The sequence below is a fragment of the Chanodichthys erythropterus genome, chromosome 9 (assembly GCF_024489055.1).
Source record: "Chanodichthys erythropterus isolate Z2021 chromosome 9, ASM2448905v1, whole genome shotgun sequence".
NCBI lineage: Eukaryota > Metazoa > Chordata > Actinopteri > Cypriniformes > Xenocyprididae > Chanodichthys > Chanodichthys erythropterus.
In genome coordinates, this window is record NC_090229.1 from 10,368,583 (window position 1) to 10,394,624 (window position 26,042).

The 26,042-nt window shown below is 36.6% G+C and overlaps 2 protein-coding genes across 2 annotated transcripts; both read left to right on the plus strand.

The window, feature by feature from the left end:
• The first annotated feature begins 374 nt into the window (after positions 1–374).
• cept1a (choline/ethanolamine phosphotransferase 1a) lies at positions 375–14,192 on the plus strand. The gene is made up of 10 exons (XM_067393545.1): positions 375–577; positions 693–799; positions 4,990–5,405; positions 6,632–6,779; positions 8,022–8,163; positions 8,685–8,769; positions 9,305–9,436; positions 9,734–9,892; positions 10,237–10,362; positions 12,210–14,192. Exons 3-10 carry the CDS (start codon positions 5,055–5,057, stop codon positions 12,345–12,347), a joined length of 1,281 nt encoding a protein of 426 aa, XP_067249646.1. The 5' UTR covers positions 375–577; positions 693–799; positions 4,990–5,054; the 3' UTR covers positions 12,348–14,192.
• Positions 14,193–14,257: 65 nt separating this feature from the next.
• LOC137026904 (novel protein similar to H.sapiens TMEM77, transmembrane protein 77 (TMEM77)) lies at positions 14,258–26,012 on the plus strand. The gene is made up of 7 exons (XM_067394531.1): positions 14,258–18,000; positions 18,392–18,459; positions 20,380–20,522; positions 20,609–20,786; positions 20,910–20,992; positions 25,595–25,687; positions 25,878–26,012. Exons 1-7 carry the CDS (start codon positions 17,870–17,872, stop codon positions 25,998–26,000), a joined length of 819 nt encoding a protein of 272 aa, XP_067250632.1. The 5' UTR covers positions 14,258–17,869; the 3' UTR covers positions 26,001–26,012.
• The last annotated feature ends 30 nt before the right edge of the window (positions 26,013–26,042 follow it).

Sequence of the window (26,042 nt, forward strand, 5' to 3'; positions counted from 1 at the left end):
GCGGTCCTTGGCCAATGAAAGTTGCGATAGAGTCCTGATCTGCCATCAGTCTGAAGGTCTGGCTAAGACTAAATTTGGGTAGATAATTGTTTATTTGGGGTAAATAAGGCAGTATATAGAACAATAAGGGCAGTACAAAAACAATAAAAGCTCTAAACCAAACATTTCACTTTTTTTGAACACATTACTGACTTTTATAAGAAACCTTTCCAACTCTTTTATTATTTCTGTACTAATTAATGCCTGTTCATTATTATTAAACATTTAAATAATCCGATTTAAAAATGAGCACATCTTATTAATGTAAAAATGAATGTAATTTAAATTATATATTTTACTTTTATTTTGTAATTACTACTTCCGGAAGGCGTTCTTCACGCCTCTGCATCTCATCCACGCCGTCGGTTAACGATCCTTCACCAAAGTGTCTCCTCCGTTGATGTGAACGTTTGTTCGTCTTGCCATTTCCTCATCTAAATTATTTATAATTTATTTAAGAATTCAACTTTTGGCATCACACGAGCATCTCCAGTGTAATGCTGCGAGGAGAGAAGACATCTTCACCACGTAAACAAAGGTACTGCTGTTCACAGCCGAACTTTATTAATCACGATTCCTCTAAAAATGTGTTTAATATAATTATGATTCTAAACGTATTTCACATTTTTAATATTGCCTGACACGTTTGACAGATCGCCATCAAGTTGACGACGTCACTCATATTGTTATCAAGCTGACGTCATCATCCAGCAGAAATATTTTAATGGGCTGTTACAGATCTCATAAATACAGTCAACTGGTGAGTACTTCATAAATCATGACTAAGATTAATGCCACAGTGCAAGGGTTTGGTTTTATTAGATCCTAATGCATCATTTCTCTTATCTCTCTGTCCTGTAACTGCCCTCTTTCTTCAGTATCAGGTGTATTTTGGGATGGCATGTATTGTTTAGCACAGCCTAATTTTAGTAATCACACTGCCTCTAAAATGTGTTTACTGTTTAATTATTTATATATCACATTTATAATATTGCCTGATATAAAATGTATGTAAAATTTGATAAGGTCTGTGGAGATCCTGTTAAATTATGTTATCTTTGTTTTAAGGCTGTGAGGTAATCTAAATATAAATTTTGACAACATACTTTTTTAGCTTAATATTTTAACAGGCCTCAAAATAAAGTACAAAAAGCATGGTAAATAACTATAATTAAACATTAATTGTGTATATATACACTGTACAAATTGTGAATAAAAAAGGAATGCAATAATTTACAAATCTCATAAACTTATATTTTATTCAAAATAGAATATAGATAACATATCAAATGTTGAAAGTGAGACATTTTGAAATGTCATGCCAGATATTGGCTCATTTTGGATTTCATGAGAGCTACACATTCCAAAAGTTGGGACAGGTAGCAATAAGAGGCCGGAAAAGTTAAATGTACATATAAGGAACAACTGGAGGACCAATTTGCAACTTATTAGGTCAATTGGCAACATGATTGGGTATAAAAAGAGCCTCTCAGAGTGGCAGTGTCTCTCAGAAGTCAAGATGGGCAGAGGATCACCAATTCCCACAATGCTGCGGTGAAAAATAGTGGAGCAATATCAGAAAGGAGTTTCTCAGAGAAAAATTGCAAAGAGTTTAAAGTTATCATCATCTACAGTGCATAATATCATCCAAAGATTCAGAGAATCTGGAACAATCTCTGTGCGTAAGGGTCAAGGCCGGAAAACCATACTGGATGCCCGTGATCAAAACATTGTCGGTGAACACAATCCACCGAGCCATTCGCCGTTGCCGGTTAAAACTCTATAGGTCAAAAAAGAAGCCATATCTAAACATGTTCCAGAAGCACAGGTGTTTTCTCTGGGCCAAGGCTCATTTAAAATGGACTGTGGCAAAGTGGAAAACTGTTCTGTGGTCAGACGAATCAAAATTTGAAGTTCTTTTTGGAAACCTGGACGCCATGTCATCCGGACTATAGAGGACAAGGACAACCCAAGTTGTTATCAGCGCTCAGTTCAGAAGCCTGCATCTCTGATGGTATGGGGTTGCATGAGTGCGTGTGGCATGGGCAGCTTACACATCTGGAAAGGCACCATCAATGCTGAAAGGTATATCCACGTCGTCTCTTTCAGGGAAGACCTTGCATTTTCCAACATGACAATGCCAGACCACATACTGCATCAATTACAACATCATGGCTGCGTAGAAGGAGGATCCAGGTACTGAAATGGCCAGCCTGCAGTCCAGATCTTTCACCTAGGGCTGGGCGATATACCGCATGCGATTGTCACGCACATTTCGTCAGTAAAGCCACGCAATATCGCGTTCATTATCGAAGGCGATTCATCTGCGATAATGAATGTGATATTGCATAGCTTATCAGTGAACTACGGCTCTGTCTATTAAATGCCGCTCCATTTGAAAGCAGGTGATGGCGATTTAGCGGTAATCAAGGAACTGGCTTTACTGACGAAATGCACGTGACAATTTCATGCGATATATCGCCCAGCCCTACTTTCACCCATAGAAAACATTTGCCGCATCATAAAGAGGAAGATGAGACAAAGAAGACCTAAGACAGTTGAGCAACTAGAAGCCTGTATTAGACAAGAATGGGACAACATTCCTATTCCTAAACTTGAGCAACTTGTCTCCTCAGTCCCCAGACGTTTGCAGACTGTTATAAAAAGAAGAGGGGATGTCACACAGTGGTAAACATGGCCTTGTCCCAACTTTTTTGAGATGTGTTGATGCCATGACATTTAAAATCAACTTATTTTTCCCTTAAAATTATACATTTTCTCAGTTTAAACATTTGATATTTCATCTATGTTGTATTCTGAATAAAATATTGAAATCTGAAACTTCCACATCATTGCATTCTGTTTTTATTCACAATTTGTACAGTGTCCCAACTTTTTTGGAATCAGGTTTGTATATATATATAATATATATATAAATATTATATAACGTATCAGGACAAAATAAAAAAATCATCTGGTCCTTGGCTGGTCTTAAAATTAGGTAAATACAACCTCAGATAAACAACAACACATGACATATCACACTGTGTCATTATTTATTTAACAAAAACTAGGCCAAAATGGTTAGATAGTTGCCAATCTTCCCAGGAGTGGACGTCCCAGCAAATTCACCCCAAGGTCAGACCGTGCAATGCTCAGAGAAACTGCAATAAAACCAAAAACTACCTCTCAGACTCTACAGGCCTCAGTTAACATGTTAAATTTTAAAATGAAAGTGAAGAAGTGTGAAAGTGAAAGTAACATGTCATGGCCAAGTATGGTAACCCATACTCTAAAATTGTCCTCTGCATTTAACCCGTCCAGTTAGTGCACACACACATTAGGAGTAGTGAGTAGTTAACACACACACAAACACATACACACACACACTCGTTCATTTTTGTGAATTGTGGGGACATTCTATAGGCGTAATGGTTTTTATATTGTACAAACTTTATTTACTATCCCTCTACACTACCCCTAAACCTAACCACCACAGGAAACTGTGCACACTGTTACTTTCTCACAAAAACTCATTCTGTATGATTTATAATCATTTTGAAAAGTGGGGACATGGCGTAATGTCCTCATAAGTTACCTCTTTTTGTAATACCTATGTCATACCCATGTCATTATACACATTTGTGTCCTGATATTTCACAAAAAATGCGCGCGCACACCCCTCTGGAGCAGTGGGCAGCCATTTTGCTGTGGCGCCTGAGGAGCAATTGGGGGTTAAGTACCTTGCTCAAGGGCACCTCAGTCATTTCCTGTCGTTTCCTGCCGGTATTGAGAATCAAAACCACAACCTTTTGGGTTACCAGTCTGACTGTCTAACCGTTAGGCCACAACTGCCATGGTTAGAGAGTTCAAGGCCGTACAACTAGGAAAAAGACTGGACAAGTATGGCTTGTTTGGAAAGGTTGCCAGGAGAAAGCCTCTTCTCTCTAAAAAGAACATGGCAGCATGGTTTAGGTTTGCAATATTGCATCTAAATAAGACTTCTGGAACAGCGTCCTTTGGACAGATGAGACCAAAGTATTTTTGGCCATAATGTACTATGCCACATTTGGTGAAAACCAAACGTAGCACATCATCACAAACACCTCATGGCACTGTCAAGCACGGTGATGGAGGGGTGATGGGCTTGTTGTACGGCCACAGGACCTGGGCACCTCGCAGTCATTGAGTCGACCATGAACTCCTCCAAAGAATTCTAGAGTCAAATGTGAGGCGATCTGTCCGACAGCTAAAGCTTGGCCGAAATTGGGCCATGCAACAGGACAATGATCCCAAGAACACCAGCAAGTCTAGAACAGAATGGCTAAAAAGAAAAGAATCAAGATGTTGCAATAAGCCATTCAAAGTCCAGACCTCAACCTGATTGAAATGCTGTGGCGGGACCTTGCGAGAGCTGTGCATGAACAAAGAGTGGGCCAAAATTCATCTGACTGATAAAAGACGTACAGAAAACGATTACTTCAAGTTATCGCTGCTAAAGGTGGTTCTACATGCTATTGAATTTTGTTAAATAAATAATGACAGTGTAATGTCATGTGTTGTTGTTCATCTGAGGTTGTATTTACCTAATTTTAAGACCAGCTAAAGACTAGATGATTTTTTTTATTGTGTCCTCTGATATGTAAAACCATAGAACTCAAAAGGGTGGACATTCTTTTTCTGTATATCTACTGTGTGTATATATATATATATATATATATATATTTTATATATAATATATATTCTCTGTTGTCCCTGAGCAATACTTTTAACTTTAGATTATTCCAGATCTTAGTTTAGCTTGCTCTTTATGGAAATCATTTACTAAATAGCCGTTAACTATTACACCACCGCACAAAAACATTTTGTTAATTATAAATTCCTGTTTTCCATTAGTTGTCAGAGTTGTTCCATAACAAATTCTTCATGCTAATGGTTGTGTTCCCATAGATCTAATCCCATAATCTCATTGTGGATTCAGCACTCACCACACACACACAGATCCCCAGAAAAATATGAGCTCACACAAGAGACCTGTCCGGGCTCGGCCCGATTCTGACACCAGTTCCTCCGTGGCCCGTGACCCGACCGCGGCAGCTGCAGAAGAGAACTCCAGTCTCCTGACCAAACTGATGGAGCTTCCCGTATCCCGTCTGTCCCGGCAACAGCTGAAAAGGCTGGAGGATCATCAGTACAGCAGTGAGGGACGCTCCCTCATGGAGCCCTTCATGCAGGGATACTGGTGTTGGCTGGTGAGCAAAGTGCCTCTCTGGATGGCTCCGAACCTCATCACTATAGTGGGACTCGCTACCAATATTGTCAGCACTCTGATACTGGCATACTACTGCCCTACTGCCACCGAACAGGTATGCATATGCTTTACTTAAATGATCACTGTTTCACTATATTCCATTATTGGTTTAAATGGATTGACTACAAATCAACTCATTAATTTTATTTTCACCTAGTAACAGTGGTATAATGCAGGATATCATCATATAATTCAGTTTAAAGGAGTTTAGCAGAATTTTTGGCAGATATTTTAATTATTATAATACATTTAATATAGGTTTTAGTCTAATTATCAATATTTAGCAGCAATTCAGTGGTCACCATTGGGTCTTGGTCGTATTAGTTCATTTTAATATCAGTTTTAATGCAATTATGAATATGTAGTAGCTGTTACAGTAGTCACCAGTAGCATGGGGTAGTTGCTAGTTTTAATATCAGTTTATTCTAATTCAAAATAAGTAGTAATTGCAGTGGTCATTATCAGGACTTTTTTATTTTTAAATCAGATCTAATTCTAAATATTTAGTAGCTGTTGCAGTGGTCACCATTTAGGACATTTTTTTTTTTTTATATATATATATCAGTTCAGTCCACTTATGAATATGTAGTAGCTATTACAGTAGACACCATAAGAATATGGTCTTAGATCGATTTTAATCTTATTGTGATTGTTTAGTAGCTATTACAGCGGTTAGGACATGACCTTTTCGATGATTTATAATCGGTTCTATTTACAGATATTTAACTTCTGTTACAGTGGTCACCATTAGCACACTGTCCTATTTTTTTGTCCTTTTATGTTTTAGTTTCATTAGAAATATTAAATTGTTGTAGGGGTCACCATTAGGACATGAGCTATTGAAATAGTCACCATTAGGATGTGGTCTTTTTATATCAGTTTTAGTGTAATTATGAATATTTAGTAGTGATTGCAGTAAAGTCTTGGCTTTACTCCTTACCCTGCCTCACATGTAGTCTATGAAGGCCATAATTTAGTATATTCTGAGCTCTACTGAGGAGATAATACCTGTGGTCTGTTTAAACAGTGCAATAAGATCCTGTGTATTGTCAAACAGCTTGTTCTGTCAGCTGTAACAGTCTTATGGAAAACAACCAGATTACTAAAGTCTGCAATATGACACTCTCTCTCCACGTACCATTAGTATTATTAGAGATAAAGAACAACTTCATTTTGGCAGTAAGTAAGTTGTATCTTGTACATTGGCTCACAATGCTCACATTGAAAAACATCCAAGTGGATAGAAACTTTTTTTTATTTAAATTTAGCTGTCTTTTTCAGGCACCAACGTGGGCATACCTAGCCTGTGCTTTGGGTCTGTTTATTTACCAATCATTGGATGCCATAGATGGGAAACAGGCACGACGAACCAATAGCAGCACACCACTTGGCGAGCTGTTTGATCATGGCTGTGACTCCCTTTCTACAGGTCTGCTCATGTTTGTGTGTGCAAATACAGTCAGATTCTATTATAATTATATTATAAGATATTTCTTGGCAATACTAACATCTAGACTCATTACTTGTTTTTATTATTATTTTTTAAATATTGTGGAAAAATAATTTTGCAGATTCTTTTCCATAAAACGGTTTTAATAGATCCAATTTCACATTTTTCACATTTTTTTGAATAGCGCTTTTCACAATACATATCATTAAAAAAAGCTTTACAGAAAATGTAATCTGTAATCAGAGGTGACACTATCAAAGTAGTGTCCATATGACAGAAATGTACAGTTCTAAGATAATACAGATCATGCATTTAGCTAACATCATGTATTCATTTAAAGGGTTAGTTCAGCCAAAAATGAAAACTCTGTCATCATTTACTCACCCTCATGTTGTTCCTAACCCATAAGACTTTTGTTCATCTTCAGAACAGAAATGAAGATATTTTTAATAAAAACTGAGCCAGTTCTGTACTCTCCGTTGACAGCTACGCAACTACCACTTTGACGCTTCAAAAAGTTCATAAAGAGATCGTAAAATTAATCCATATGAATTGAGCGCTTTAGTCCAAATTTTCTGAAGAGACTCGATTGTTTTATATGATGAACAGATTGAATTTAGGCTTTTATTCACATATAAACATTGATCAGCGAACATAAACAGAAGCTCAACCGAACCTGCTTGATGCGCGAGAACAAACCTCTTACAGAAGCTCAAATGTACTGCATAACATGAGAATGAACCTCATTGGTTCTCGCATGTCAAGCAAGCATTCTTGAGCTTCTGTTTACCACAACTGATGTGCGAGTTGATGAATGTTTATATGTGAATAAAAGCCTAAATTAAATCTGTTCATCATATAAAGCTGTCAATAGAGGGACAGAATGCTGTCAGATTTCATCAAAAATATCTTAATTTGTGTTCCGAAGATGTCGGGCGTGTAATGATGACAGAATTTATAATTTTTGGATTAAACCCAAACTAGTTGGTTGAACTAACCCTTTAAGTAGAAACAATGAGTACATTAAGGCAATGATTGGCAGTGCCAGTATACACTGCTTTGTCTTCCATCTCAATAATTCTGTTATACAATGTTAAAGGAAGTTTTTGGTCATTGGCAAGATTTCTGTGCATCCCTAAATAGATGGGCATGTGTACATGCAATCAAAATATATGTCTTACCGAAGCCTTTATTGTTGTTCTCTGTCTTTCTCTGATGCAGTGTTTGTGATCCTGGGCACATGTATAGCAGTTCAGATGGGTACTCACCCTGACTGGATGTTTTTCTGTTGTTTTGTGGGCATGTTCATGTTTTATTGTGCCCACTGGCAGACGTACGTTTCTGGAACACTGCGCTTTGGCATGTGAGTGAAATCTCTCCTTTTAATCCTAATTCATGGCTCCTGTACTTCACGTTCAGACACAGTACACAAAGATTTAGATTAGGGAGCACTGTTCACTGTTAACTAGTTGCTTATTGGCATGCATATTACTAGCATATTGGCTGTATATTTGTACTTAAAAGCACATATTAATGCCTTTTTCTGCACGACCATATCCTACATCTTTTAACTCTACCCCATACATTAACATAACCACTACAACAACTATCTTACTTATTACTATCAATAAGCAGTAATTAGGAGTTTATTGAGGGGTAAACTCCTAGTTAATAGTGAAAATGTGTTCCCTAATCTAAAGAGTGTTACCCAATATTATATTCAAACGGTCTGGTCTGCTCATGGGAAATCAGCAGTTTTCAGACAGCTGCTGTACTGTTGATAAAGCACTTCAGAAAGAAAGAAAAATGCTCGATCGGAATAAAATTATTACATAACTAACTTTATTTCTTCTTTTAATCACTCTTTGCTCTCTGCTTGTGCAGAATTGATGTGACTGAGGTACAAATCTTCATTATAATCATATACTTACTGGCTGCCATTGGAGGAACAGCTTTTTGGAAATCTGTGGTAATTTAAATCAATCTTAATTCTTTCATATTTTGATCACATGATTAGAGCAAATGCTCAAGGACAAATGTGCTAAATCTATATATCATGGTCAGGAAATCTCTAGCATGCTGCATGTGTTCAGTGAAATGCAGAATCCCTTATATTTTAAACATTTAAGGCCCGTTCAAACACAAAGAATGATAACTATAACGATATTGGCATCCACACCAGCACTATAAGTGCAGTTTAGTTTTGTCGTCTGCCGCTTTACATGCTTGAGCTCTTTAAAGTCTGGTGGATTCTGACAGTCTGTCAATGTTTTTATCATTCATCAGCTGGAAAAAATCATTCTGAAAGTGATTGACGAAATGATATTGTTTCTCTCTTCTGTTATCGTTATGGTGTGAACTCTGCTATTTTTTTAATGATTTTTAGAACTATTATCTTTATTGTTACCATTATAGTTATTGTCCTTGGTGTGAACGGGCCTTCAGAGTGAAAAAACTCATATATAATGAAGCAGGAAATTAGAGATTTATTTTTAATCTTTCAGATCCCTGTGATAAATATCCAGGCTAAAATAATACCGGCCCTTTTCACTCTTCTGGGTGCCATTTTCTCCTGCACAAACTACTTCCGGGTTATTTTCACAGGCGGAATGGGCAAAAATGGATCCACTATTGCGGTGAGTTAAAGCTAAATTGTGTACAAAAAATGCAAAAGATGAAAATGAAAAATAACTGCATAATGACAAACACTGTCTGTAATAATTTTCTGTTATTTAATTTTAATTCTGTTTAATTTTACAAGTAACCTGCTTTTTTAATTGAAATTAAATTTTATAATTATTTAAAAAAAAATAGTATGTATCAGGCATTTGCATTGTTTATTATACATACATAATGTACACTAAATTAAAAAAAATCTTGTTACTAAATGAAGTCTAAATTAGTGGCACAACTGTTTTTCTTTTTTTTATTAGGGAACAAGCGTTTTGTCTCCATCCTTTCATATAGGAGTGGTCATCACACTTGCTCTAATGATCTATAAGAAGTCATCTGTGCAGCTCTTTGAGAGACATCCCTGTCTGTACATCTTAGCGTTTGGGTGTGTTTCAGCCAAACTCACCAACAGACTGGTGGTAAGATCATGAATGACATCAGTATACTGTATTTATTTCAGCTTTGCTAAATAAGTAGTATAATAAATTGTTCCTAAAACTTATGAATTCTACTGGCAGTTTATTGGTATTACCTCTACTTGAACTTTTGCTCTTAGCTTGGTTTTTATAACTGGTAGGAAAAATTATGGCTTACATAAAATTGCAAGCATAAAATTGCAGTTAGTATGATTTTCTGCACATTTTAGCATAAATACTTGACGTTGTTGTCTGTAGTTCATATCTTTAAACATCTGTCAGACTCAAACTGCATTAGTATCAGTTAATCTAAATGTCACTAAAATCACATCTGTTTTGTTTTCCAGGTTGCTCATATGACGAAAAGTGAAATGCAGCGTAATGACCTGGCCTTCACCGGACCAGCGCTGCTGTTTCTGAATCAGTACTTCAACAGTTTCATTAATGAGTACTGTCTTCTGTGGGTCGCTCTGGTACGTTTTCCTTGCTCTTTTGAAATAAAGAGCTCAATGTAGTATGTAGACATACTTTGAGTTTCACATTGCAAAGCTACTTTTACGGTTTACTGAGACTAGTTATTAAAGGTCATGGGGTGATGTCACAACTAAAGGCACTTTAAAGACAACATGATATCAAAATTGATGCTTTTTCAGTTATTACCTTGCATGTAGTGTATAATATAGCTGTTTGTGAATGTAAATGGTCTGAACCCCCCAAACAACGTCTACTTTTACCCGCCCTCAAACCCTAGTTGTAACAGAGACTTGAAAGTGTTTGGTTTCTAGAAGACGCTCCACAAAGCATACCCACTTTGTACGCACTTCCAAAGTATGAGGACTTGCACTCTTAATGATACAGTAAAACTGACGCCACCATTACTGTTCGTATCTCTGGCCCTGTTTCCACCTGGTATTAAGATGCCTTTTGGTTGATTGGATCACAAGTAGATGAGGAAGACATATACCCGTTTACACTTGGTGTTTTAATCCTTTTGACCACATTGTCCTGATTTTTTCGAGGAGAGGGCCTATGGGTGGGTAAATGTATGGGTTTTTTCAGATCTTTCGTGTAATGGACAAAATAAGCTTGCGCAATTTACATATGAATGCACCGAAGATGATAGCAAAACATACGGGGAGCATCAGCTTTTGTTTCTGCTCTGATAGCCGAAAGACAGACCAAACGGTGAGAGAGCATTTTGCTTGGTACGTTTTTAGTCTTCAAACCAAACTTGGGTCTTCAGCCGACAAAGTTTCAATCCCGTCTGGCTAGTACGCTTCCCATAATGTTTACGGGTTAAGTCAGTAGGCGGAGATTAGGCGGTCATTTGTGGCTGTTCCAATACATTTGACCTCATGAGTGTCTACACTATGAAAGCAGTCCGGTCAAATGCGTTTTCGACTACCTCTGGAAGGCCCTGTTTACACCTGGTATTAAGATGCATTTTGGTCAATTGGATCACAAGTGGACGACGCTAAAAACAGCTGCAAATAGGGTGAAAAAATGAAGTGAGCTTGTCCACTTTCGACCACTTCTAGAGGTAGTTGAAAACGCATTCTACTGGATTGCTTTCATAGTGGAAACGCTCATGTGGTTGAATGTGTTCGAACAGCACAAAAGGCGCTTACTGACCTAATGCGTAAACATTATGGGAACTTGGGCTGAAGACCCAAGTTTGGTTTGAAGACAGAAAATGTACCAAGCACAATGTTCTCTCACCATTCCTGATTTCTAACATGCACTCACTGCTTTCAGCCAGTCTTACAGCTATCAGAGCAGAAACGAATGCAGCCATCTATATGTTTTTCTGTCGTCATGGGTGCGTTCATATGTAAATTGTGAGCTTATTTTGTCCATTAGATTGAAAGATTTGAAAAAACCCATACATTTACCCACCCATAGACCCTCTCCTCGAAGAAATCAGGACAGAAGTGGTTTAAAGTGACAGATTATAATACCAGGTGTAAACGGGAATGTGTCTACCTCGTCTACTTGTGATCCGATCGACCAAAACGCATATTAATACCAGGTGGAAACAGGGCCTCTGTGTATCAAGTGCCAAGGAAGCCAGAGCTGAAATGCAAATATATGGTAATTGCCGTTTCATTTCGGCACCCAACAGAAATCAGATATGTAAATATTTAATCAAACTATGGTATGAAAGTGTAGATCATGGCTCTTGCATGATCTTCACCTTTATTTAACCTCTAAATGCGTACCTCCTAAAAAGCTCAAACGATTTGCTGCTGTTAAATTTTTTCATCTTGCAGTGTCAAAAATGCATTTGACATACTTTAACTTTTTCCCTTTTTGTTCGTAGGTGCTGTCAGCGTTTGATCTGGTGCGGTACTGCGTGAGTGTCTGTAACCAGATCGCCACACACTTAAACATCCGTGTCTTCAGCATCCAGCCTCCATCTCCATCCAGAGTTCAGGCAGACAGCAAAAATCACCATTAACGCCCGTTCCTCAAACATCTCCAGTAGGTCACGCACTTCAGTGAATGTAAAACACAACTCACAGAGACTGAGCCCAAATGGCTGCAGTTACAAACTTTGTTGTCGTAATGAAGAGAGGATATTTGAAGGACGAAAGGGAATATTAAAAAGAATAGACATCCTACTGTTATAACTCCATTCAGTGTTCAGTATTACAATGTTAGATGACCAGTTTTGTTTTGCCATAGTTTGCTTGCAAGTCAAAGAATAGATCTGCTATGAATGTTCAAAGTTGTTTTATTTTTCAGTTTTTGTTTTAGTTTTGTTTTTTGTTTGTTTTTTTGGCCACCAACGATCCATCTGAATGTAATTATCTAATTACAGAATGCTATAGGTATTAATTGTGAACTTTGCAGCCGTTCACTGCTAAATTAAACAAATTTAAACTTACACACCAGTACACATCACTGTTGCCAGTACAAAGCTGTGTTGTTTTCTGAGAGGAGCAGAGAGCTTTGAGAGAGGTAAGAGATAACATTATGACATGAAAAACAAGCCACAGGAGTTTCCATCTATATTGCAGAAACATCAAGAAATTCACATTTACAAATCCTGTTCGTATAATCCTATTTCAGCCTCTCATCTGATCACTCGGTTAACTAATTTATACAGTATGTATTGTTTTTCTTTCTATGCATATGTTTCTTTGTGTTTGTAGTGTTTTGGAGGGAATTATTATTATTATTTAGGTATGCCCATGTCACTAAATGATAAAATCTGTATTAGAAACAGTATTTTGATAGTGCCATGTTTTCCTAATAATAACTGGGGCCAAGATAGACGTCTAGAATGGTTATGAGTTACACTGTACATATATGAACCCTTAATAATAGATTATTAAAACTTAAAAAATTGTGTTTGTGGTCTAAATACTTTAGTAAATATGATAACCTGTGCTAATTTATTTTTTGTGCCTTTTATTTGCCACTTTCGTTATACTCCTATGCACAGTAAAAGTTGGACTCAGCGATTTTTACATTTTTTAGCCTCCCGTGTAAATCATATTTTGTTTGTAAGTAAATTGTTCATAGCATCAAACTCGACAAAGATGCAATTTCATATTCCTGGTTGTTTCTCATACCAAAATCAGTCATTATATATATATATATATATATATATATATATATATATATATATTTTTATATATATATTTTTTTTTTTTTTTTTTTTTTTTTTTACCTTAATGCCAATTTGATTCAGAGAAAACTGGATTTTTGACATATTTCTATTGCTAAACAATGGACATTAACCCTGAAGTTGTGTATCGGGTGCTTCCAAGGGTAGAATATGAACCGAGTGGCCAAGCTCCATGTATTTTTCTCAAAACGCATTATTGTTTTGCATCTACCTCTGAGCAGTTGCTTGTATTTTAGTCTTTTGGTGCGAGACTTTTATTTGGTAATGTTTTAATCCTGTTGTGAATGTTATTTAAGTGGGTTTCTGTGTATTTGTGTTCCTCCCTTTTTTAAAAAAAAAACATCATCCGTTCACCAGGGTCGCTCTGAGGTCAACCACAGCTGCAATACACAAATAGATGAAGAAAATGATGTCTGTCAGTGCAACCACATTTACATACATGTATTATTTGTACTTTGACCAGGATTTTGTTGTTTTGTTGATTTACAGCAAATACCTTACTTTTTAATAGACTAATGGTCATGAAATAAACATTGTTATATTTATGTTAACAGATGTCTTGATCACTGCTTTAGTTGGTTAGTATAGTGCTTATACTAGCAAAAACGTACCATGTTTTTGGACATGTGCCATAGTAGTACTGTGGTATTCAAAGTACCTTGGAGTACCATGCAAATTTTTATTTTTTTTTTGGGGGGGGGGGGGGGGGGGGGGTATCATAGTAGAAAAATGAATGGTAAAACATTTAAAATCATGTAAATATAAAAGCAGCTAGTGTGGGGGCTGTAGTGATATGACAAGTACTGTATTTTTAACATAGCAAGATATTTTAATATGCTTAGTACAGACTTAAGGCACGTTCACAACAAGAACAATAACTATAATGGTAATAATAAAGACAGTTCTAAATATAAAACAGTAACAGAGTTCACACCACAACGAACACAATGACAGCACTGAGAAACTATATCTTTGGAATCGCTTTCAGAATATTTTCATTTAAAGCGGCAGACGACATAGCAGCGCACAGAACGGCGTCTGCTGTTGTGAACTCTAAGCTATCTTTATAGTTGTCGTTCTTTGTGTGAATGGGCCTTTATTTTAAATAACTAGTAAATATTCACTTTATTTAGTCATACATGTATTTGGAATTTCATAACCACTTTGGTTCATTATTAAACTCACCTGTGTATTACTCTGCTTTTTGTAGATGAACAGTGTGTATCTTTCAGCTACGATTCATACAGTATTTCACAAATAAATCATCCGCATTGTGGAGCAGTTAATGTGGGCCTTAGTTTCCACACCCAAACCCTGTGGCAAGCTGTTTTAGCTTAAAATGTTCCCAGCGTTACTTGTAGTAATTGCATTTTTACAAGTGAGAATTCAATTCTTACTAGTAACAATTATGATTAGAGAGCTCTGCAACAGGGCTGCCATGTTTTCACAACAAAACCTGCCCAATCGCATTTCATGGGGGGTCCTTAAGTAAAAATTTGGCGTATTTGGTGGGGTTCCCCTTGTACAATTTGCATTCCAAGGGCTAACTATTATGTTATTTGGGGTCGCTTCAACACGCGGGCATGAAAATAACCCACGGCAACAGTGTAAAAGTAGCCCAATTCCGTGGGAAAACAGCGGACTTGGCAACACTGCTCTGCAATTGCATTTTTCTAGTAAGTATTGAATTAGAGAACTCTCTAAGGGTGCGTTCACACTTGTCATGTTTGGTTCGATTAAAACGAACCCTGGTGCGATTGCTCGGATAGTGCGGTTCATTTGAACATATGTGAACGCTGCCATCCGAGCTGGTGCGCACCAAACAAGCGGAGACCGCTGAAAAGATGGGTCTCGGTCCGCTTCCAAACAAACTCTGGTGCGGTTCGAATGATATATGAACCAAAGACATGTAACCGAACCAAAAACAGGAAGAAGAGACCCTAAAAAGGACAGAATCCTCAGGCATGACGGTTTTTCTTGTCATAATCGCGAGTTTTCACATCACAGGCATCAGATGTGCGTCTCCATGCAGCAGATCATTAGTGTGTGTGACAGATGGATTCCCGCCGGTGTTTTGACTACTTTACACATTTTATAAGCTCTTCACGAGTTCCCATGCAGCTGGCCAAAATACCATCATATGCAGGCTACGCACAGACAATGAGCGCATTTACCTCAGAAAACAGCATTGTTTTGGATGTTCGGTAAATTCCGTCTCAAAATAGGCAATACGTCAAAATCCGACCAATCACGTTGTGAATGTATCCCTATGCCTTAAGGTTCGGTGATAAAATTGCCAATGTGAAAGCTAACCGGACCAAATGAACCAAACGAACCGAACTACAAGTGTGAACGCACCCTAATTGTTGTTGTTAGTGATAATTGGATTAGAAAGCTCTCATAATTCTTTCTAGTAACTAATTACATAATTAAAAATGAATTGAAGTCAATGGAGACATGACTAGTAAAAATTTATTTTTAGAGCTCTCTAATTGGAAATGTTACTAGTAAGAACTGAATTAGAGAGCTCTGTAATTGTAATTCTTGCAAGTAATTGAATTAGAGAGCACTCGTAAGAATTGAATTGTAGAGCTCTTATTGAATTGTTATGCCTCGTACCCCGGGGCGATTATCGCACACGCTTATCGCCAGCATTTTTCGAGACTATTTTCGTGTTCATACCCAAGCGATTTCCACTGGCGATGCGCCAAGTGAATGTGCAAATTCACTCCCTGACAGTATATGGTGCTTTGTGCTGAACGGTAGTGAAAATAAACATATTTATGATATAAATAAAATTTAAAGAAGATAAAAATACAGATATAAAATGGCATTTATGGCATATACATGACATCTGCCCTGCCAACAACGCTGTACTGTGCGTTCAAACCACCGCCGGGGGGAGGGGCAAAGTAAATGCCAAGTTGTGGCAACCAATCGGAATCCTCTCAAGCCAGGACCTCTATCTCCGATTGGTTGCCGCTGAACCGCGTCATAGCTCATTACCATAAAGCTGACCTGACTTCAACTCTCCTCAACGCTCTCACCGTGCAAGACGCGCCGCTCTCGCCGGAGCTCGCTGCCGGCTCACATTGAAAATGAATGACTTCCTGTCACTTTGACGCTCTCACCCGTGGCGGTGTGAATGCACGGTTAGTATCAATGTGTGCTCGGCAAGACTGTTTTGTGCTTGAGCGCCACCAAGTCGTGTTTTACTGTAACTTCAGCAGCTCCAGTCATGTGAACAAAAGTGCCAATCTCATTGGTTGGCCAGTTTTTAACGCGTTGCGTCAAACCAAAAAACGAACAAAAAGTTTAAAGTTTTTATTAAAAATGACGCTTTTTACACCTGCCCTTTTTCGTGCCAGTGTGCACACTCACATTGGCGCCCTTTGTTTAGTCACAAGACGTTAAACGTCGGCGATAATAGTGCACAATATTCGTCCCGGTGTGTACAGGCCTTTACTTGCAAAAATGCAATTACGACGGGTAACATTGGGTACATTTTAAGTTAAAGCGGCTTGCCATACAAACCTTAACCAGCCTGTTTTGTGTGGCCTTTCTGATCGCAGTGGCTCTTTCCAAGTGGAGGCCTTTTAACCCAAATAAAATCCCTGCACTTACTCTACAATACAATAAAACTGTTGATATAATTACCCGGAACAAACCTGAAACATTTCACAATATTACTGTTTTTACTGTATTTTTCATCAAACAAGTTCAGCCTTGTTGAGCATAAGAGACTTCTTTTCAAAAAACCTTAATTATTCCAAACTTTAGACCACCAGTGTATACATGCTATATCCAGAATGGCTAACATATTGTCCTTCAGAGGCGACCGTGTGCAGAGGACACAGTGAGTGTATGTGCATGTGAGTTTTCACTTCTCTGAGCGCAGAAAGTGAAATCACGCTGAATGAGTGTCAGCTGACTTTGGTCACAGGACTTTAGGGAGAGCATCTCACAAAAACACACCCGAGCATTCACAGTGAAAGACTTCAGAGGCACTAACCCACTCTAACCACCTCTGAGCTACTAACAAATGTTTCTGTGTTTGTGCACATTAATTTCTGTGTAACTAATCCAGCTTCACCAGATGATGTTCATCTCCTTTTCCTTTGTTAATGCTGAGCCTCAGTTTACCTGTCGTCCCTGGATTTTGGTGTCTGCATGAGGAAATAATAGCGTTGCTTTTGTTCAGTTTTGATGTGCATCCTCTCCTCAGTGTGTTTACCTTTGTGTGTAGCTTGACATTTAAGCTCCATGTTTTATGTGTTAGTGATTCTTCTTCATGTTGGTGACCTCAGTAAGTGAATTTCTTCTGACCGGCCCTATGTGAGGGCAGTATGTGGTGGTTTCAGCGGGGGCTGTGTGCTCTCCCGGTGGCTCTGGTTATCTGGTCATCTGCTACGTTCCTCATCTCTTATGCCACAGCGGTCGTGTTGGGCCATGCCGACCTGCTTCTTCCATACATAAGGTAAGGTCCTGAAAGATTACTGCTTTTTTTAGTTTTATTTGTACCAGATGTCAGCTGGGAGTCATGCATCATTTAAGGCTTTAGAACTGCAGTGTGAGAAATTTTATGGAGAGCAACCTTATTGAATGAATTACAATAACAGCCTTTTAATGTATTATTTACTAATTTTATTTTTATTTAATGTTTTATTTTCAAATAGTTCAAATTATGGAATGTATAAGGTGAAAAATCACGCACTTTATAGTATAACATCATTTTTAAGAGTTCGGTGGCTATAAATCAGAGACATTCTGTGAAGTTGTTTCACCTTTTTCTTCCAGATTTAGTTGACTGATTCAAAATCTTACTTATTAATTTCTGTCATACTGTGCATTAATCATTTTGTTTGTAGTGACACGGGCACTGAGGTTCCTGAACGCTGTGTGTTTGGCTTCATGCTGTCAATCTCAGCTTTCTTAGGTAATGCTGTGCATGTTTTCCTCTAGAGTTTTGGATTTTTGCTTCAAATTGAGGGGTTTTTGTTCAATAATAAGTTAAATTGTTGTTGTTGTTGTTTTTTTTTTGTTTTTTTTTTATAACTTTTAATAATGTTCCTGTAGCTGAAGTGTAGGGCAAAAAAGGTTGTGGGTTCACCTCCCACATATTGATTAATGTATGCTTCGAATGCACTTTCATTTTGGATAAAAGCATCTGCCAAATGTATAAATGAAGTAAGGGGTAATCCACGACAAACGATTTTAATGCATGATTTACCAGCATTGACAACTTGACAGCCGTTACTGATGTTTTCAGTACAATATTTGACCAGATATATTATGTAATATTTCATCAGTCATGGCTCGTCAGATCTTCTAGCATTCTGCCATGTTTTAAAGGTATAGTTCACCCAAAAATGAAAATTCTGTCATCATTTACTCCCCCTGAAGTTGTTCCAAACTTATATAAATGTCTTTGTTCTGCTGAACACAATGGAAGATATTTGGAAGAATGTTTGTAACCAAGCAGATCTCGCCCCCCAATGACTACCATAGTATTTTTTTCTCCTACTATGGTAGTCAGTGGAGGGCAAGATCTGACGTTTATTTTAAAGGTGCCCTAGAATCAAAAATTGAATTTACCTTGGCATAGTTGAATAACAAGAGTTCAGTACATGGAAATGACATACATTGAGTTTCAAACTCCATTGTTTCCTCCTTCTTATATAAATCTCATTTGTTTAAAAGACCACAGAAAAACAGGCGAATCTCAACGTAACACCAACTGTTACGTAACAGTTGGGATCATTAATATGTATGACCCCAATATTTGCATATGCCAGCCCATGTTCAAGGCATTAGACAAGGGCAGCCAGTATTAACGTGTGGAGCAGCACAGCTGAATCATCAGACTAGGTAAGCAAGCAAGAACAATAGCGAAAAATGGCAGATGGAGCAATAATAACTGACATGATTCATGATAACATGATATTTTTAGTGATATTTGTAAATTGTCTTTCTAAATGTTTGGTTAGCATGTTGCTAATGTACTGTTAAATGTGGTTAAAGTTACCATCGTTTATTACTGTATTCGCGGAGACAAGAGCCGTCGCTATTTTCATTTTTAAACACTTGCAGTCTAGGGGAGCGGGGAGCGCGCGATTTAAAGGGGCCGCGCGCTTAATCGGTGCATTGTTAATGATGTCCCAAAATAGGCAGTTAAAAAAATGAATAAAAAAAAATCTATGGGGTATTTTGAGCTGAAACTTAACAGACAAATTCAGGGGACACCTTAGACTTGTATTACATCTTGTAAAGGGCACCTTTAAATTTTAGTAAAAAGTATGGTATGGTGTCCCATACTCAGAATTTGTGATTGCATTTCACCCATACAAGTGCACACACACAGCAGTGAGTATTGAACACACACACACACCATGAACACACACTTGGCAGCTGTTTTTGCTGCAGCGCCCAGGGAGTGATTGAGGGTTCAGTATCTTGCTCAAGGGCACCTCAGTTGTGGGTAATGAGAGTGGAAGGGAGCGCTGTTCATTCACTCCTACATTTTCTTGTAACCCACAACCTTGGGTTACAAGTCTGATTCTCTAAACATTAAGCCACAACTGCATAGTACAGTCCAATGAGTACTGTAGTAAAGAGAGCAGAGGTACTTTTTGTTTTTTACTAATTTATTGAGAAAATGCTACACCTAAAACTTTTAAATATTGCCTCAAGCTTCTTTGACATATTAACAGCTCAATTATATCTTGAGTCGGATACAAATGAACTAGAATTTATAAAGGAAGATGTTGCATTCATTACACACATGCTTTGTAAAAGTCAGCGTGGATACAGCATGGAGGACTACATCATTCCTGCTCACCCATTTGTGTGTTTGCAGGGTTAGGCACCATGTATGTTCGATATAAACAAGTTCAAGCTTTGATTTCTGCATCTGAGTCGGGCTTACAGCTGCTGAACTTCACAGGCCTCCTGATGGGCATCTTCAGCACTGTAGGGATGTGCGTTGTGGCCAACTTCCAGGTGACACACACACTTTCATTCTATGATCTGCCTGTTTAATATCTTTTCTCTGAAACTGTTAGTGTAATGTTTTTCTATTCTTTCAGAAAACGGATATGATGTCCATCCACCTTTTGGGGGCAGGGCTGTCCTTCGGCCCTGGGACTTTGTATATCCTGGTTCAGACCGGCATGTCATACCGCATGCAGCCGCGTTTCCACGGCAGAGATATTCTATGGGCACGTATGGCTGTGGGAACATGGACGCTCGTTAGCATAATTACACGTATCCTTTTTCTCAGTACATGTGCAGTCTTTAAAATAGTCTCAAACTGTAATGATTCTCTATATTCATTATAGTGCCAGTACTCTTATACCTGTTTTGCTTTCTTGACTGAATCTGTGCCAGTTTTCATATCCTCTGTGTTAATGTATGATGACCTGCCTGGTGTGGATGTCGCTAATAAGTTACATTGGCGGCCAGGAGAGAGAGTAAGACAGATGATCTGCTTGATCTGAAATACTTTTAATATTTCAAATATACTACCCATATGCACACTGACACTGCCCTCCAAAAGTTTGGAAACACCCCTGGCAAAGTGTGGTTTTGGATGATATCAGCATAAATCCTTATCATTTTTTGGTGCAAATACATTACAGTAACTTGACATTATAATGAAGACCAGCAATAATAATTTTCATTTTGATTACATAATAATGGCAACATAATCATGTCAAAGTCAGACATGCACCTTTGCCAGCCGTGATTCCTGGTTACTGGTTTAAACTTGGCCCAGGTTTGTAAAAGATTTTTGGGTCAGCACACCTTAATAGCTTCAACAATTGATTGCCAATTAACCCATTTGTGCCCAAATTTTTCTGAATGGTTTCATGCATATAGTCCTGTTAATAGTGTCCTATGTGAACATGTTCTGCATTTATTTTTCCCAGGTTTTTGTTCTTTTTCTTAAAAAACGTGTTTGAATGTGCGGCAACTATAGTTGCCGATGGGCAAATATGTTGTATGCACCCCAAATTTTAATAGGAGGATAACATTTATGCATCTAACTCAAAATAACTGCTTTCAACAGATCAATCAAAGTCGTTGAAACATTCAATGTGAACTCAAAAAAGTTATAATTTCTTGAATATGAAAACACATCAAACAACAAATCCATTAGTCTTAAAGTGGTGGAACATAGTGCTGAACAAAGTCCAGCCATTAAGTTGCTCTAACAGAGCATTGTGAATCAAAAAAGTTGAATTCAAATCATTAATTTGAAAAAAATACATCTATATGTGACCCTGGACCACAAAGCCAGTCAGAAGTCGCACAGGTATATTGGTAGCTATAGCCAACAATACATTGTATGGGTCAAAATTATTGTTTTTTTTTTTTTTCTTTTATGGCAAAAATCATTAGGATATAAAGTAAAGATCATGTTCTGTGAAGATATTTTGTAAATTTTCTACTGTAAATATCTAAAAAAATATTTTTGTGAATGGATATACATTGCTAAGGACGTCATTTGGACAACTTTAACCCTAAATCAGGCAACGTGACTCACGAGTCACATAGTATTTATTGTCTTTTTTGGGGCATAAGAACAATTTTTTATTAAATCCTTTTATCATTTATCAATGCCTGGTCTGTCTCAAGTATGCTGGTCACATGATTTGCTTCAAGTTTTCAGTGATCTATTAGTAAGCCTGATCTAAATCCAACATGGTTGCCAGTGGTGGAGAACATTCAGATTTTGAAGTAGATAATTATATATTAAACTTACTTTTCTTTTGGAAAAAAAATTATATTACTGCTAACATTAATTCTGAACATTGTCTTAGGGTGCTGAAGAAAAAAAAATTGTCATATGTTGTTTATGTTGTTATTTAGCACGTTTTGAAATGTATGTGACTCCTGAGTCACGTTGCCTGTTTAGGGTATAAAAAAGGGATTAACCCTAAGAGTGGAAAAGTCTAAGGTAACCATATTAAAAAAACTGTTGCTCCCTTTTTTGAGAATATATGTAACACTACACTAAATTTAAATGGTTGTAATTTAAGAATGTTTTAGACATAAGTTTGGTCTTGTTTTTTTTTTTAAAGAAAAAGTAACTTCAAAAAATGATTATATTTACTGTAAATCAAATGTACTCTACAGTCCAGTCCAAAAGTATGGAACCACTAAGATTTTTATTGTTTTTAAAAGAAGTTTCGTCTGCTCACCAAGGCTACATTTGTTTAATTAAAAATACAGTAAAAAACAGTAATATTGTGAAATATTATCACAATTTAAAATAACTGTTTTCTATTTGAATATATTTGACAAAGTAATTTATTCCTGTGATCAAAGCTGAATTTTCAGCATCATTACTCCAGTCTTCAGTGTCACATGATCCTTCAGAAATCATTCTAATATGCTGATATGCTGCTCAAGAAACATTTAATGTGTACAATTGTACAAAATATTTGTGTACAATATTTTTTTTCAGGATTCTTTGATGAATAGAAAGTTCAAAAGAACAGTGTTTATCTGAAATCTAATCTTTTGTAACATTATAAATGTCTTTACTGCCACTTTTGATTGATTTAATGCATCCTTGCTGAATAAAAGTATTCATTTCTTTAATTTCTTTTCAAAAAAATAAAAATAAAAATTCTTACTGACCCCAAACTTTTGAACGGTAGTGTATAATGCTACAGAAGCTTTGTATTTCAGATAAATGCTGTTCTTTTGAACTTTCTATTCGTCAAGGAATCCTGAAAAGAAAAAAGTACACAACTGTTTTCAACATTGAAAATAATCATAAATGTTTATTGAGCAGCAGATCAGCATATTAGAATGATTTCTGAAGGATCATGTGACACTGAAGACTGGAGTAATGATGCTGAAAATTCAGCTTTGATCACAGGAATAAATTACTTTGTGAAATATATTCAAATAGAAAACAGTTATTTTAAATTGTAATAATATTTCACAATATTACTGTTTTTTACTGTATTTTTAATTAAATAAATGTAGCCTTGGTGAGCAGATGAAACTTCTTTTAAAAACATTAAAAATCTTAGTGGATCCAAACTTTTGGACTGTACTGTAAATATTTTATATAAAATGTATATTTTACAAAATAATTTTTACTCTAAAATTACTATCAAATCACAGTCATATGTCTAACCAATTTGTGTTCTAAATTTTAATTTAATATCACAAAATGTAACTTCCCATGAGATTTTTAGGCGTTGTACCAAAAATAGCCACTGGGTGTTTTTTTAATGCATTCTCCTGTATCAAATTTATACATTTCAGTCTCAATATCAAAAAACAGTTGGCAGATGGGACCGTGAGACTCAGAACTTTCCAATGATATGTGTTTTGTCAAGATTAGAATTTTTTTTTTTTATAAAGTAGTTCAAATAAATTGTGTAATACAAAACCTGACACCACCCACTAGGTGAGGAGCTTGCTAAAAGAAATTAAAGTACCATTTTTATGGTAAAGCAAATGGTTTTCATAGGCTGAATCTTGAGTTCGTAAGCTTTTGAATGATATATAATTTGTCAACATTACATCAGGTAAAGTATAGGATATAATTGTTTTAAGCATGCAGTGGCAAGTAGGCCAGTAACAGTTAACAGATTAATGACTTGGTCCTTTTTTTATACCCTAATCAGGCAACGTGACCTGGGAGTCACAACTCATAAAATCCAAAATATATAAAATATTTCAAAAATTCTTTTGGATATGTTTTACTTAAGCTCAGATGATATAAAAAATATCATGAAAATATTTTTGCTTATCATTTTCCACTCTTGCCTGTTTAAGGGTTAAGGCAATTATCTCAATATTTCAATTTTTTTGCACCTTCAGATTACAGATTTTCAAATAGTTGAGTCTCGGCCAAATGTCCTATCCTAACAAACCATACATCAATGGAAAGCTTATATATATTCACCTTTCAGATGATGTATAAATCTTAATTTCAAAGAATTGACCCTTATGAATGGTTTTGTAGTCCAGGGTCACATATAACAAACAAACAAAAAATAAATTAATTAAAAAATTAATTAATTAACAAATAACAATATATAATATATAACAATATAAAATATTATGAAAGCAAAAAGCACTAAACAAGACCAATAACCTTGATTTATTAACCCATGAAACACAGTATAACCCATTTCCCCATTATATATGTACTTACAAGTCATTTGCCCACTGGCAACTATAGTTGCCGCTTGGACTTTTGACTAAGTATACAAAAAACTATAGATCTCTTGTAAGATTTGTTTTGTTTGGATGATTCCAGAGACCCTCATGATTACGTAGATATATATATGTCAACAAAAAATTTCTAATGTTTACATGAAAATGACTTTTCTTTGGGAGGGTTTGCCTTCACTATGCTTCCTGGAAGTAGGGGTAGGAAGTTGACAGCCTCATGTCACAGGAAAGAAGTGAATACCTTTTTTTTGTTCTTGAAATCCTTTATTTAGATGTTTTCTTGCATGTCATTGAGAAATAAAACATGGAAAACATCTAGAAAAAAACATACAAAAGGAAAATGACAACCATACACTGCGGCAACTATAGTTGCCGGTGGGCTAAAATGGGTTAAGTTTAGAATACAATGAACCAATCAGAACCCAGTTTAGGTCAGATAGCTGCTAATGCTGAATATTTTGATGAATCGAAAATTTAAGTTTTTTTCTATGTTTAAACTGTTTATGTAATAAAATATGTTTTTGTAGTTTGTGTTGTCCCGTATCAGTGCAAAATTATCACAAATTAAAAATGATTCATGCCAATATTGTCCAAAACCCCACTTTTCTAGGGCGTTTCCAAACTTTTGGAAGGCAATGTATATGCATTTTTTTCTGCATGCAAATGACCTACATTTGCCAAAATATACATTGTACAACAGAGGATATACACCGATCAGGCATATATACACACACACACACACATGTGCTTTAACATCACATATTCGCTTTTCTCAAACAGCTAGTAGCTGCTGGCCTGAAACTGCAGCTCTGCGGCATTGCTAATGGATATGTGTAGATGTAAATGTAAACTGTACTGTATTATTTTAGGGTTTTGTACCGCATCAGGTCAGTGCTGCAGCCGAGTGGTCTCTGGCATTCTCCTTCATCTGCTTTTTCCTCACATACATACGTGATTTCCAGGTATGATCATTTACTATGGTGGTTCACCAGTTTATAAGTCTTTTTTTTTTTTTTTTTTTTTTTTTAAGTCATCTTCTCATACAGATTATATACACACACACTGTATGTTACATGTAAAATTATGTATATTTTTGTCTATTTATAATTGTTCAGTTTTGCACCTGTTTGAACAAACCTCTTTTTTGACCAGAAAATCACTCTGTGGGTTCAGCCTGTACTTCAGAGTAACCATCTCTACGATTATTCTCGCTATGAAGACAGAGAGCACATGCAGCATGGAGAGCGCTCTCCTCTACTGGCTGGCACCATTTGAGACACTCTGCCACCTTGCGTCTGACATCGAACACTGCAGTCG

Excerpts from the sequence above, each read along its gene's own strand:
- cept1a (XM_067393545.1), top strand. The coding sequence starts at position 5,055 with ATGAGCTCACACAAGAGACCTGTCCGGGCTCGGCCCGATTCTGACACC. Across the intron at positions 9,893-10,236 it reads AACTCACCAACAGACTGGTG|GTTGCTCATATGACGAAAAG; the intron begins GTAAGATCATGA and ends TTTGTTTTCCAG. Across the intron at positions 10,363-12,209 it reads GTCTTCTGTGGGTCGCTCTG|GTGCTGTCAGCGTTTGATCT; the intron begins GTACGTTTTCCT and ends TTTTGTTCGTAG.
- LOC137026904 (XM_067394531.1), top strand. The coding sequence starts at position 17,870 with ATGTGGTGGTTTCAGCGGGGGCTGTGTGCTCTCCCGGTGGCTCTGGTT. Across the intron at positions 18,001-18,391 it reads CTGCTTCTTCCATACATAAG|TGACACGGGCACTGAGGTTC; the intron begins GTAAGGTCCTGA and ends TTTTGTTTGTAG. Across the intron at positions 20,787-20,909 it reads GCTCGTTAGCATAATTACAC|TTTTCATATCCTCTGTGTTA; the intron begins GTATCCTTTTTC and ends AATCTGTGCCAG.